The sequence below is a fragment of the Acromyrmex echinatior genome, chromosome 9 (assembly GCF_024713525.1).
Source record: "Acromyrmex echinatior isolate Ae372 chromosome 9, ASM2471352v2, whole genome shotgun sequence".
Lineage (NCBI taxonomy): Eukaryota > Metazoa > Arthropoda > Insecta > Hymenoptera > Formicidae > Acromyrmex > Acromyrmex echinatior.
The window spans coordinates 13,106,212-13,119,766 of NC_141860.1; the positions used below are offsets into that span (position 1 = coordinate 13,106,212).

Consider the following 13,555-nt stretch of genomic DNA (forward strand, 5'->3'; position numbering starts at 1 on the left):
TTAGCGTGTTAATTGCTATCGTATAATTAAACATTGCGTACGAAGTATATATCGCAAAATTATATTCTTTATTGTATATTATACGTAATTTTTTCTGCACATTATGAAACATACTGCACAATACATTTGTAGTCATATAAGCAGTGTGATATAGAGTATAAAAATATGTATACGTGATTAATTTACACTTAAAAAAGTTGAGTAATATATTTATATAAGATATTATACACTATGAGGTAGTAGCAATCAGAGGATGTATTTTTGATTTCCTGACTTTTGTTATCACAAATGCGTCGAGTAGAAATAATTAATGCTACTACGATGTATTCACTTTGTCTCAGCTTATTTTCCAGTATTTTATTTTCGATTATTTTTTAGGTGGATCTAGTGGAAAAAAATGTTGAAAATGCAGTGTTAAAAATGATAGATTCAGTCAATAAATTACTTCATTCTTACGTGATGTTGTGAAATTGAAGACTGGGTATCTTGGTGCGAAAGGTTCATTAGCACCATGCACGTAATTTGACTCATCTTCATCTTTGATACTATCCGCTCTTTGCATACATTCTTCATACGATGGCGGTGCTAGATAAAGATAATAGTTTTTTAAAAATTATATTTTTTAACATATCTGTGCTAGGCCAATTTTAAGTAACTTGACCATCACAGTATTTTTGTTTGCGTTTGTCATATTTGTTAAATATTTCATAGTTACGAAAATTATAAAAATAATTATAAAGGAGGTACTAATATTGCATCATAAATTTGATATCATAATTACAATATGTATCTACAATTATATATCAACAATTATTTTATAATTATGTTTTTATAGCTAAAATAAACAGTTTGAATGAAAAATTCAGTGTGGGTCACTAGTACACGAAACATGTTAAAGATGTTAATGTTTTTACATGCAGATCAAATTTCCATAATAAATCTTAAAAAATTATATTTTTATAGATATGTACAGAAAAATATTTTCTCTCTAGTCTTGATTTTCTGTACTTCTAATTGAATAAAGCAATAAAATGAAAATAATATTCAATATTTATACGAAGGCTGATATATATTTTTAAGATTTAATATTAAATTTTCAAAATATTTACAAAGAAAAATATCACTCACGTATGTCCCACGGGTTAGTCGACGTGCTGGGTTGATTTGGCGAGGCAAAACCTATCATTTGAGGATAAGGCGTATTTGGTGGTACATAGTCTGGAGACGGCATCGGCGGCGGTGGATCATAATCGTATTGCATTACAGGAGCTGTGGGCTGTTGCACAGTTTGTATATAAGATGCAGATGAAATAGTAGAGTGTAATGGAATTGTTCCGATCAAGATCGGGTAAACTTTGGTAATGCTGCAATGCCTGCAATATAGCGGAAATTGAATTTCTTAATAAAATCACTAATCAGTATAGTTTAATTGTGATTTTCTATTTTCGTAAATTGCGGGACATTGTTGTAAACAATTACAGAACAATTCTTAAAAATTTTAAGAATTGGTTTAAGAAGTACTATTGACTATAACATGTACAATCGCATAAATTAAATTGCTTTTGATTTTATGCTTTGGAAAAATACACATTACACACATACGTTCCAGAGACATGGATGGTAATGCGCAAGGAATATTTCTGATCTATTATACTGCAATATTCGAGATGGGATGGCGGTATTGGCGGAACCTGTAATCGTGATGGAATGTCAGCTTGTTCGCCAAATGGTCCCATTCTTTGCTCAGCTTTTAAAATCGCTTTATCTGTCTTGGTCGAACTATACGGTGATCTCGCATGAAATTCCAAGGACTTTACAAATAGAAAAAAGGGTTACAATTACTATATTGATTGAAATTAATTTGATACGCTAGTTACGTAATATTATACCTACTCGTTCCAATTTAACACAGATCTTTGTTACATTGACACTGCTGGTATTATTGAGGTTGACCATAGTTTCTATCGATTGTCCTGGAACGAACCCTGTTGTCGGTATTCTGATACGTAGCTTCATCGAACCCAAGTTGAAACAGCAGAAACAACAAAAACTTTCACTCACTTCATCATCTGCGCCGATCTAATGAAAAACAGATTGTTCGATTTTGGTAACGTCATCACGCAGTATCTTTATTTTCGAGTTCAACATTACTTTTGTGTAAAATAGAGGCAAAAAAATCTTTGTGTAGCGATGTTACTTACACATTGATGACTGTGAGCGTTCAAATCGTAAGATGAGACCACAGTAAACGCAATTTTACTCTCGTGATCAAATCTCCAGGGTCGGTCAATAACAGCCTTCATCGTATATCTGATGTGACCGTTTGTATGTTCGAAACTGCATGGTATATTATAGGGTAATGAAAAATTAAATGAGTATCTATGAAACCCCGCTGGCACTCGTACTTCCCCATTGCCTGAAATTTAGAATGTTTCGAAAAACTTATTAAGTCGGTTCCATTGATTGAGCAATCATTTTATTATTTTGTTGTAATATTCTTTTATAAGTTTGTTATAATCCTTCAAGTGGCTCTACTTAATTCTAATAGATTAATCTTGGAAGTGTTACCTGCTGTATTTCCTAATAGGTAATAAGTCAAGTTAAAATACTGTTCGCTTGCTCGGAAATGATCAGTCTGGGTGCGATTGCGTCCTTGGGAATCCTTGGTCGATCTTTTTCTCTCCCAGCTAACGTTAGCTTCTCCCTTAATCGACAATTTCAGCGCTGGAAATATCGATATCCTTATATTTTCCTTATTTTTATATACATATATATTTTTTCAAATATAATATTTTTATTCAAATATAATATATCAAAAAGTCCATTTCAATCTCTTTTTATTTCTATTATTTTTTCTCATAAATATTACTAAAAGAAATTTTGAATTATTGTTGTGTTTTACAATGATCATCATTGATTATCCATTCTCCCTTTTATATATAATATTTGAAAAAGAAGATAATTAAAAATTAATTTTAATAGATTGAACAATTCTTGAAAATTTAGGGGACATGATATAATGGCTTGGAAAAGATCCTGGAATATATACGTATATGTACGTATATGTACGTATTTGTATTCTTCTTAAAAAAAAATTTTGACTAGAATAAAAGAAAAGTCCTACTAATTTTTTACGCAGATTACATGAGATATATAGGAAAGACTTGCGCATTAGCAAGAATGATACATTATAACACACCTCACACAAAGTTCAATGTCATTTGAAACGTATCAATAATACTGGCAAACATGTATATTGATGTGTTGCGTAACTACATTACAGCTGATACACAAAAAATAATTGCGAAAAGCCGGTGTTTCGTATACTGTTGCTCCGGAATAAGTCAATCCTTTTCGGCGATCTAAATTCGTTAGTAATTGAATTAAATCGAATAGCAGCCACGTGAAAATTGCTTGTCGATAATTTTTAGACTTACAATTTTGAAAACGTAGATTGTGAAATACATTCAAGTGATAATTGCAAGGTATTTCAAAATGCGGGAATGAGAGTTATGTTTTATAAAATCATATATATACAGGGTTGGCCATATTCGACGGAAAGATCTGGCAAACACTGTAACTTTTGACAGAGATGTTAGATCGAGTAACGACGTTTCCCATGATTGAAAAAAAAAAACATCTTTCCGTCGAATATGGCCAACCCTGTACACACACACACACACACACACACACACACACACACACACACACACATATATGTATCTATAGTTTAATTACAAGTGATCATATTTAAGGCTTTATTATTTTATAAATTATTGCTTGCAATATTTATAAAATAATAAGAGTTTAAATTTCGCAATTATTTTTGTACAATAAAAATTTACTTTTTTACTTAAAAATTTACAAAGAATTTTGTTTAACATCCTGTATATTCTGGTATATATTCCAATATTATTCATCAAGTAATGTACGATGCGTTTTGATAATTATAACTTCGTTTATAAAGCGCACACGAGAGCGAGATAATTTCAGGTTTTGTTTGCTTATTGTTAGGATATCGTTTCTGATAGTACGAATCGATATAACTAGACCGTATATCCAATTGATATTTCTTTTGTTCGCGGTTAGCATTAAATAAGCAGGTTTTATTTAATTAATCTATTTCTTTAATAAATAAAAATAAAATGGTTGGGAGCGTCTGCAGAAGAGAGATTTCATTATTGCTGTTTTAATATTGAAGCACAGAAATTAGAAAACATTAGCGTTCGTGTAACATTATGTTTCGTTCAAATGGTCTCAACGTTTGATGTCGAATGTCATGTTGAATGTTTGATAATAACGTTTTTATACGGGGACTTCATTATCACACAGTGACAGAACATATAGAAATTCACGCATACAAGTAGCATTTGAATAACCAACGAAAAAAAAATCATCACTTCTTTTGTTATAAGAACAAGAAATATCCACGTACATCGTGGATAATATCGACATAGAAACTATTTCTATGCGAATGTATGTAATATTTAATTAATTATATTTGATTGCTATAAATGCATCTCATTATAATGTAACAAGAATTTCTACATGAATTTCTTCATTTGACAATTTTCATTGCATTGCAATTAGTACTTCTTGTTTAGAACAATTATTCATTTATTTCTATCCTTTTTCCCTTTTTTATCAACTTACAAGATTTTGAGGTTTTTAAATCCGTTTTTCTTAAGACGCTAATTAATATTCATATTCGAAGAATTCGTCGATTTTTCTTCTATTTTTTTCTATTTAGAATCTATAATATTCAAATCTTCATTTATCACGAGCGATTTGAATGATGTATTTCTCCAAGAACTTGTAAGTACCCAATTCTTCACGTACGGTCCTGGTTTCGCACTGCACGCGTTTTTACGCACACATATACACCCACACGTGCATACACTATCGAATGCGCTCACTCGTCGGTGCCCGACGCTCTTGTCGGTGCGGCGCCGATGGCATGACGGCATTAAGACTATTAAGAGGCGCGATCGCTCGATACTGCGAGCCTCGTGCGCTCGTGCCGCGCCTGGCAGTCACGTACCGGACGTTTATTTACCTCGGATTGTCTTCTCTCTGGCCAGGTCAACGATGACGTCGCCGGTAACGATTTCACCAGGTGCGTAAGTAGCGCCCGGCCGGTCGAACTCGATGCGAAAGGTCCTTAACGACGGCATTGGAAAATGCACCGAGATTTTGCTTCCATCAAGCAAGATCGAAACTCGGATGATCGACGTAATCTAAAGTGGGGAATACTACGACTGAATGCAACCGGTCCGACGTCGCGACGTTTGTCGACAATGTCGACTGTGAGTCCTCTTGCGACGTTAGTACCGCGTGTTCTGACCGATTGCGTTAGTCGCTAGACCGGCGTCGACAGGCGTCGAGACGTGGGCGGGTGGTTGGTATCAGCACCCCACTGTGAACGTCATCGGGGTGCGTGCCATATCCCTTATGATGCTTACGATGGTTTGATGGTGAGAGCCTCTTATTCTTTATGATCTTTGTCATAGGGAGTAAATTGGTGTGTATGAGAAACAGATAATGTAGTGTTGAAAATGTAGAGGATAATCGCACTTTATTAGGATAATAAAGAGCAGACAAATATATTGTAATATATTATTTTAATGGTTGCTCATTGGAAAGAATACTTTTGATAAGTAAATAAAGAGTATCCAAAGAAAACATTATTTTTATACTAATTTTAAGGAGGGATCAATTTTCTCTGTTTAGATGTGGATAAGAGATAAATGAGATGTATGTCTTGTACTTTCTGAGAAAAATTCTAGATAGATTTTCATGTAATTTTTAGAATATGAATGTTTGAATATGAAAAGCGCCGATTTAATTAGGGGGCAGGTGCTTTTCGCTCCCCCAATAATTTTTACTTTTTTGTTTTTTAATAAAAGATTTTTTTTTAAGTCGGCGCCGTTGAATGTGAACACATATTTATTAAATTTTATCTGCATGCGAAAAATGGAATTTCTAATTGTAAGCATTTGAGTCATTAGTAATAGTTCTCATATGTAAGAACATTACCTTAGTTTCTATAAATTGCTAAAAACATGAGTCACGGAGCGTAATATATTCTATATTATTACGTATGACGTTTGTAGCTAAAAAAAAATTCTTCGAAATGACACTGTTGCATGATGTGTAATAATGTTATGATATAAATACGTCATTCTATACGTCATAATAACATGAAAATTAATCAAATATCAATCTTCAAGAACTATTAGATTAGAGTATATGTTGTATTATGAAATGTAATGCTGATGATGATTCAAAGAAAATTACAAATGCTTAGATAGAAAAGAGTAAGAAAACATGAACTAGTATAAATAAGAAAACTCGTCTGAAGACAAGAGTGTGCAATACAATAAATTTACGACGTATAAACTCACGATTCAAATCAAGAAGAAGATAATTGAACAATAAAGCTATCGATTTAGTGTATCACGCGCGTTTACGTTGGAGTATTGCTTCTACAAGTTATATATTTTCATTCTTTATATTGAATTGTTAGGAATGCGTTATCATCAAATAAGATATGTTTGTTATCTAACAGATCTATTAAATGATCAATGAATGATACTTGGAAGTATATCACGTGTTGAATATTTCTGTGCAAATTTATTAAACCATTGTTGCGGATTATACAGTAATTGCTCCTCAATGATGATCCTTTTGTAAATACTTGTCTTCAGCGATTGATTATCAAATAAAATCAGTCGAGATAATTAATGTGATATTATTATCACAGATAATTCTCAAACAACATAAACTCTAAAATTATGACGTAAGTCTTTAAGTCGTCTTTAAGACGCAAAAAACATCTTATGATCTAATTTTAGACATTTTTTGTTATCTAAATTCTTCTATGTGCATATATTTTTTCAAAACAGGATTATTGTGCACTTATTTTACTGTATGCATTCGTTATTTAATAACTTTTACTATTAACTTTATATACATACTAATATATTATAATATTGGCAGTACTAATTGTAAGTTAGACAACGCGAGAGAAATCGATGTTTCTGTTTATAACAATTATTTATTTGTACGTTTGGATGATAGATTGACAGTATTTATTTTTTTAATGAAACTAAACTTATAAAAATTTAATGTATGCTATAAAAGGAAGCGTATACATGTTTAATTAATTATGTATACGAGCATTTTCTATAAAAAAAAAACATTAAACATTTATTTTTCAAAATGTTTTTTTCTTGATTATAAAATCAATGGTAAAAAAAAATTAGAAATAAGTTAAAATGATAGGAGACAGTTTTAATTCAATGTAGCTGTTATCATGCCAGATGATTTATTAGTTTCTTGAGTACCTCTGCAAGTAAAATATTCATAATAAATGCAGCTATAATAAAATAATGTAAGACTTAATTAATATAAAGTATCAACAAAAAAAAAAAGGAAAAAGGACTAATGAGAATGATGCTGTAGACTTAGAATTATATCTTCTTGAGGAGATGCTGGAGTAATCAAATTGTCGACACATTGCCGACAAATATCGACACATCGATAAAAATTTCCGAATTACTGAACGGAATCAAAAATTCTTTTACAGGATTGAAGTATATGCAAAATTAGGAGATGTGTAGTGGATTTTATACTAAAATCGAAAATTTAAAAATTTACTTATTTTTCAACTCGTAGAGTCACCTAACGTAAACGTTTCCTTAATACAAAAGTTTTATAGTTCATATGGACAAAGCGACAGTGCCATTACCCTTCGGATTACGTGAACATTACTGAATTTATAATTCTAAGATTAAAAAAAGCTTAAAAAAAATGTTTATATTGATCTGCAAATTACGTGTATACGAATGCTGAGCGAAGACTCAGAATAGTAAACAAAGCAGTAATTGTGTCTAGTAGATGCTCGATCTTGCAAGAATGTATACGTTGAGTGAGACAGAATAATAATGTAAGAAATGAATTAAAGATGTCACTATTATCGACTTTTTTTATTTGGAATTAAAAAAGTCTATACTATCGATATCAATCAAAATCAATGCCGTATTTACTGTATAAAGCTAGCGTTTTTAATGTTTTTGTTCCTGTCCAATTTCTTCGTAGTAGTTTTACAGAAAAATTCCTTTTCTACGATTAAAATATACATGCTAATGTACTTGGCGCTGGTGTTCAAAGTTGGAAAAAAAATTACAGATTTCTTTATCCATTTTTCATCAGTATGGTGACCAACGCAGAAAGTTATGAAGAAATTGGACAGGAACAAAAACGCTACTTTTACTACAGACAGTGTTTCAGCATCTTCGTAACAAAAAATAATTTTGTTCTATTATCGTACATCGCTCATGGTGCCATCTATTCTATTGATATGCGGTTTGCATCCCACCTTACGACTATCATGAGGCCGGTAAAGCAGAATAGCTTCTGTCAAAATGGCCGAGTGTTTGTGGAAGGTTAAATTCTAATCGTCGCGACAAATCATTTAGGCGTGCGAATCAATTATTTAAAGCCTGCGAGTGAAACGCGGGCCTATTTTTCTGAGAATATGTTATCATTCGGTAAACGTAGTTTATCCAAAGAGGACATCAAAACCGCGGACAAAGATGAGAAAGTAAGTATCTCTTATCGTCGTATAGGTGTATGTACATCAAAGAACACACAGTATATTCGGAAGTGATGTCACGCTTGGCGGGAAACTTGACATATGTTTAAACTGTTCTTTTGCAGGAGTCGCTATTGGAGCACGACAGCGATCTTGATGAAGAGATGCTGTTCACGTAAGAAAATTATTTTTATAACTGTAATTAATGAAAAAAATTAATCAACTGTAATTAATTAAAAATTTCTATAAAAATATATATAATTGTAATTGCTATTTTTGACAAAAAAATACTGGAATAATAAAATATAGTTATCTCTTATTTTAACATTTGGTATAAATTAGTTTTACATTTTAATGTGATGATCAATTTATATATAAGTATTTACTTTTTGTTTCGCTCTTGCTATATTTTTTCGAAAATTACCTTAATTAATACAAACGTATTAATATGGAATATGTAATTATAGCCGACCCAGTACATCAAGTGGAAATGAAAACATTGATGATAAAATGGATACGTAAGTATGATGATTTTTAATTTTTATATTTTAAAAATTTGTAGATAACAGTCGGGTAATATCTACATAGTTTAAACATTGATAAATAGATATCGTGCAATAACATTCTGTGTTTTGACCTATATGCCTTTTTCAATGTTTATTTATTTTGATATAGTTTGAAGAAGCAATTATGATTATAATTTGCTTAATATAAATATAATATAACACTTGACGTTACATAACAATTACATTTACATTGCTGCTAAATTATAATATTAATATTATGTTACTTTTAGTTGGTGTCTACTGGAACGTATTCTAATTGAAACTTTCTTATTTTTCATGCGGTTATTATTTCTATTTTAACCACATTTATTTTATTTGTGTACTGTTTCTTGCACACACACACACACACACACACACACACACACACACACACACACACACACACACACACACACACACACACACACACATATATATATAAAATATATATATTATAACTATTTATCATATTTATAGCTAACAATGCAATTTTGATTTTGCTGAATTACAGATGGAGTAAATGAACAAAATTAATCAAGTAGAATAATAATTGACATGTCGACAAATAAATTATAAAATTCAATTTATGACCAATACAATCGCAAAAGCGTAAATTTATGATAAGTTTTGCTGAATTATCAGTAATAAATAATTATTTTTTAGTAAAATAGAAATTAGTTTTAAGAAGAATCTTTTGAGAGTACGAGGAAAAAATTGTTAAAAATACTTAAAAAAAAAGAAGGTAATCACACATGCTTTTTAATCTTGTATTAGTCTTGAATTGATCTTTATATTTATGGTTAGTTTATATTTTTATAATTGATACGATATTATATATGCAAATTAATACAGACGAAATTATGATGCAAGCAATCGATATCGATTTCATTGTTTGTATTTGAAGCGTCAAGCTGCAGATTCAGGAGGTGGCGGACGTGATGCGGGATAATGTTCAAAAAGTAATAGATCGCGGCGAGAGACTGGAGGATTTACAGCAAGCGAGCGATCGTCTCAATATGACTGGAAACGAATTTAGAGAAGCTGCGAAGAGAGCGCAACGGAGAGCATGGCTCCAGAATGTGAAATCGAGGATCATCATTATCAGCATTACTGTGACGATCGTACTTTTTATTGTTGGTAAGAAATAGTACTGCGTATAATTAATAACAGCACGATAAAAAAATTAAACAAACTGTATATAATATCATATATCTTATCTATTCTCATACTTTTTAAAAGCTTTTTGTATCAATTCATACGGTTCCATTTGTTTATGTTTTACCCCTTAAATTTTATTTCTTCGTAATCTTTGACATAAAATATTATCATGACATAACATGAATATTAATGATAACAAAAGTCACCAATATTGACATACCACTTTCTTTTTAGACAATCTTTCTTAAATAAAAGTTAAAACTTCAGAAATATATAATAAATATAAACTTCTAAATATAAACTTCAAATAATATAGCAATATTTTTGAAGTATTTTTTGTTGATTTATGCATATTTTGCGCTGTTCTGACGCAAACATGTAACGCGCAATTTTTTTTTGAGGATTTTTATATCATTATCAGTGTTTTTTTTTCTATTAATTAGACTAATTGGTTTGTGGCTCGGAAAGATAAAAATCTTTATAAGATAGATTGTAGATTAAAAACAATTTATAAAATATTTGTTCTTCACATATAAAGCTAAATTTATATTTTTGAAATCAATTCTTTTACTTAATTTTGGAATACGAATTTTCATTACAGTTAACAATTATTAGTTAAAAAAATATATTTCTGTTCTGTATTCCATCCCGTTCTATTTATCTTTTACTCAAACTATTATATTTTTCTACATATATTTTACAACTCTTATATTTAATTCAAATTTTATTTAAATCAAAGATTTAAAATATCAATGTTAAATTATTTTAAATCAGTCAATTTTTGGAGTACTGTCTAGTTTGATTAGCGCGTATCGTTTTCAGTTTTGGACATCATGGTACTTTACCTGGTTCTCAGATAACGAGTGTAATGTTTCGAGCCTCGATCATTCAAATTAAGGTACATAATCTTTTACATTGTCCCTGAACTTTGCACAATAATGTTTGCGTATAATTAATTATATAATCTTTTTTATTGTCCCTGAATTTTGTTTAGTGATGTTTGCGTAAAACAAAAATTATTATAACCATCTGTTTAATAATCATGAAGTTTAATAATCATAAAAATATTAAATTGCGCAATTCTTTGCACTTTGCAACTTTTTTTGATCGCATTTATTTAAATTTTCGGTTCTATTCTTCTTTTTATCATTTTAATCGCTGTATTTTTATTACATAACTATCATCAATGTGATACAAAAATATTAATAATTAACAAAAAGAAGAGCATAAAACCACAGCACAAGATATTTTCTTTGTGATATTTAATATATAATTATGTTAATAAATAATTTAGACGTTTCGGCCACAATCTGGCCATCTTCAGTAAAATTACAAATATCCATAAAAGAATTTACATAAATCTAACATTAAATTCAGCGGTATAAATACACATCAACGTTTTCTTTCCTCTTGTAAGAGTACATCGTAAAACGTAGTTGTTGTTCCAATTATCATATTGCAAATTATGTTGATGTATATTTATATTTTTGATCGCTGAATTTAATGTTAGATTTATGTATATTCTGTGTTTTATGGATATTTGTAATTTTATTGAAAATGGCCAGATTGTGGCCGAAACGTCTAAATTATTTATTAACATATTTATTAATGTAATTATTTATTAACGTAATTATATATTAAATATCATAAAGAATATCTTGTGCTGTGGCTCTTCTTTTTATTAATTTTTGATTTATAAACCACGTTTGTTATAATTATAAAAATATTAATATTTTTTTCTTTTCAGGATCCATCGTTGTGAGATTCGTCTGACTGAGAAATCACCAATATATTGTACATGTTGTACATTAAGATTTTCTTCCCTTAAATCAATTATAAGTATTGTAATTATATAAGTTTTTCTGTATAAATATATCTCTTCTATTATTTATGTAAACATGTGTGTCATTTTTGTACATTTTGTTACCATAAAAATTGTACTACTGTTTATTTTGTGTGTGTGCGAACAAATGAAATTAAGATGACGATATGTTGATCAGAATTTTATGTTTTATGTCAGCAATTTTGAAATAAATTATATTTATATTTCACTGTTTTTATTAGATAATAAAAAGTTATTTCTTCTATTTTATTTGCTTTTTCTTTTGTTTATCATATTATAAGCTTTATAAAAAAAAGTTTTTTAAAAGCTTTTTATTGTCAATATATGATTTTTCATATATTTTTCGTATTATAATGAATTAAACATATAATCTGATATCAATATTAAAACTGTAATAAAGAATGTGAAATGATATAAATGTATAAATCAAAATAATCTTTCTATATTATCAAGAAATAAATACGTATATTTTGAGTATATTTTAAGTATGCTATGTATAATACGTAATCATACGTCTTGAACTTGCATATTATATGTCAAGTGTTGTATATGCATTTTATACATATAATACGCAACATTAATATCAGTTTATATATATGTGGCTTGTGTTTTTATATAAAAAAATAATGCGTATAATCTCTCTCTGTCTCTCTCTCGTAAATGCAATGATGTAAATGTAATACACGTACTTGTACGGATCTATTTATTACTTTTTATTAGTTAAAGTAGCTGCTTTAAAGTAAAGCACAGTTTCAGAATTCATGTTCCTTTCAGTATATGTGGGGATGTTACTTTTACCGTTTTTAAAACAATGATTTGATTACTTTTAAAAGTAACGAATCAACGCATCACAAGTATATATATATATAAAATGAATTACTTTTTTCAATAAATAATACGTAATGATGACAAGTCACTTTTTAAAAGTGACATTTCCAGCCTTAGCTTTTAGTTAATTATCGTTATCGTCATAAAAAAACTTCAATATCATTACCAAACCGTTGTTTTAAGAAGTAACGGTACATGTAAAAGTAATTTCTTATTCCTAGAATATATGTATTACAGCATCACACGTATGAGTTATTCTTGTATACTTTTGGCATCAATAAGTTGTTAGGAATTTATTTTCAAAAGAGAATCATTCTTGTTTATTTCTATATTTATTCAATATCCTATTTTAATGTAAAAAGTCTGATTATTAATATTAAATTTAACTTTACTTTTAAATAAATATTCCTTTTGAACCTTATACATGTTTCTCTTTTTTGAAAAGATAAATATTTTTATTCAAATGTAAAATTAAATTAATATTATTAATCAATTTTTTTTTAATTGAAACAGGATATCGAATAAATATCGAAAATGTTGAAGAAATATAAACAGGAAAGAAAGGATGTATCACATATTATAGAC

At 29.3% G+C, this 13,555-nt stretch overlaps 2 protein-coding genes across 4 annotated transcripts; one reads left to right on the forward strand and one right to left on the reverse strand.

The window, feature by feature from the left end:
- Nucleotides 1-49: 49 nt before the first annotated feature.
- LOC105149858 (arrestin domain-containing protein 3) lies at nucleotides 50-5,191 on the reverse strand. The gene is made up of 8 exons (XM_011062563.2): nucleotides 5,057-5,191; nucleotides 2,569-2,724; nucleotides 2,202-2,416; nucleotides 1,894-2,079; nucleotides 1,603-1,811; nucleotides 1,129-1,373; nucleotides 457-585; nucleotides 50-384 (listed from the first exon to the last, which is right to left on the reverse strand). Exons 1-8 carry the CDS (start codon nucleotides 5,172-5,174, stop codon nucleotides 368-370), a joined length of 1,275 nt encoding a protein of 424 aa, XP_011060865.1. The 5' UTR covers nucleotides 5,175-5,191; the 3' UTR covers nucleotides 50-367.
- Nucleotides 5,192-5,334: 143 nt separating this feature from the next.
- LOC105149859 (vesicle-associated membrane protein 4) lies at nucleotides 5,335-12,386 on the forward strand. 3 transcript variants are annotated; one of them, XM_011062564.2, is made up of 7 exons: nucleotides 5,335-5,474; nucleotides 8,191-8,605; nucleotides 8,722-8,771; nucleotides 9,064-9,114; nucleotides 10,046-10,278; nucleotides 11,122-11,197; nucleotides 12,047-12,386. In XM_011062564.2, the coding sequence occupies exons 2-6, from the start codon at nucleotides 8,540-8,542 to the stop codon at nucleotides 11,157-11,159; spliced, it is 438 nt and encodes a 145-aa protein (XP_011060866.1). In that variant the 5' UTR covers nucleotides 5,335-5,474; nucleotides 8,191-8,539; the 3' UTR covers nucleotides 11,160-11,197; nucleotides 12,047-12,386. The 3 variants fall into 3 exon arrangements, with proteins under 3 accessions (XP_011060866.1, XP_011060867.1, XP_087266000.1); XM_011062565.2 differs by lacking the exon at nucleotides 11,122-11,197; XM_087409874.1 differs by lacking the exon at nucleotides 8,191-8,605 and having other exon boundaries at nucleotides 5,340-5,474.
- Nucleotides 12,387-13,555: the final 1,169 nt, after the last annotated feature.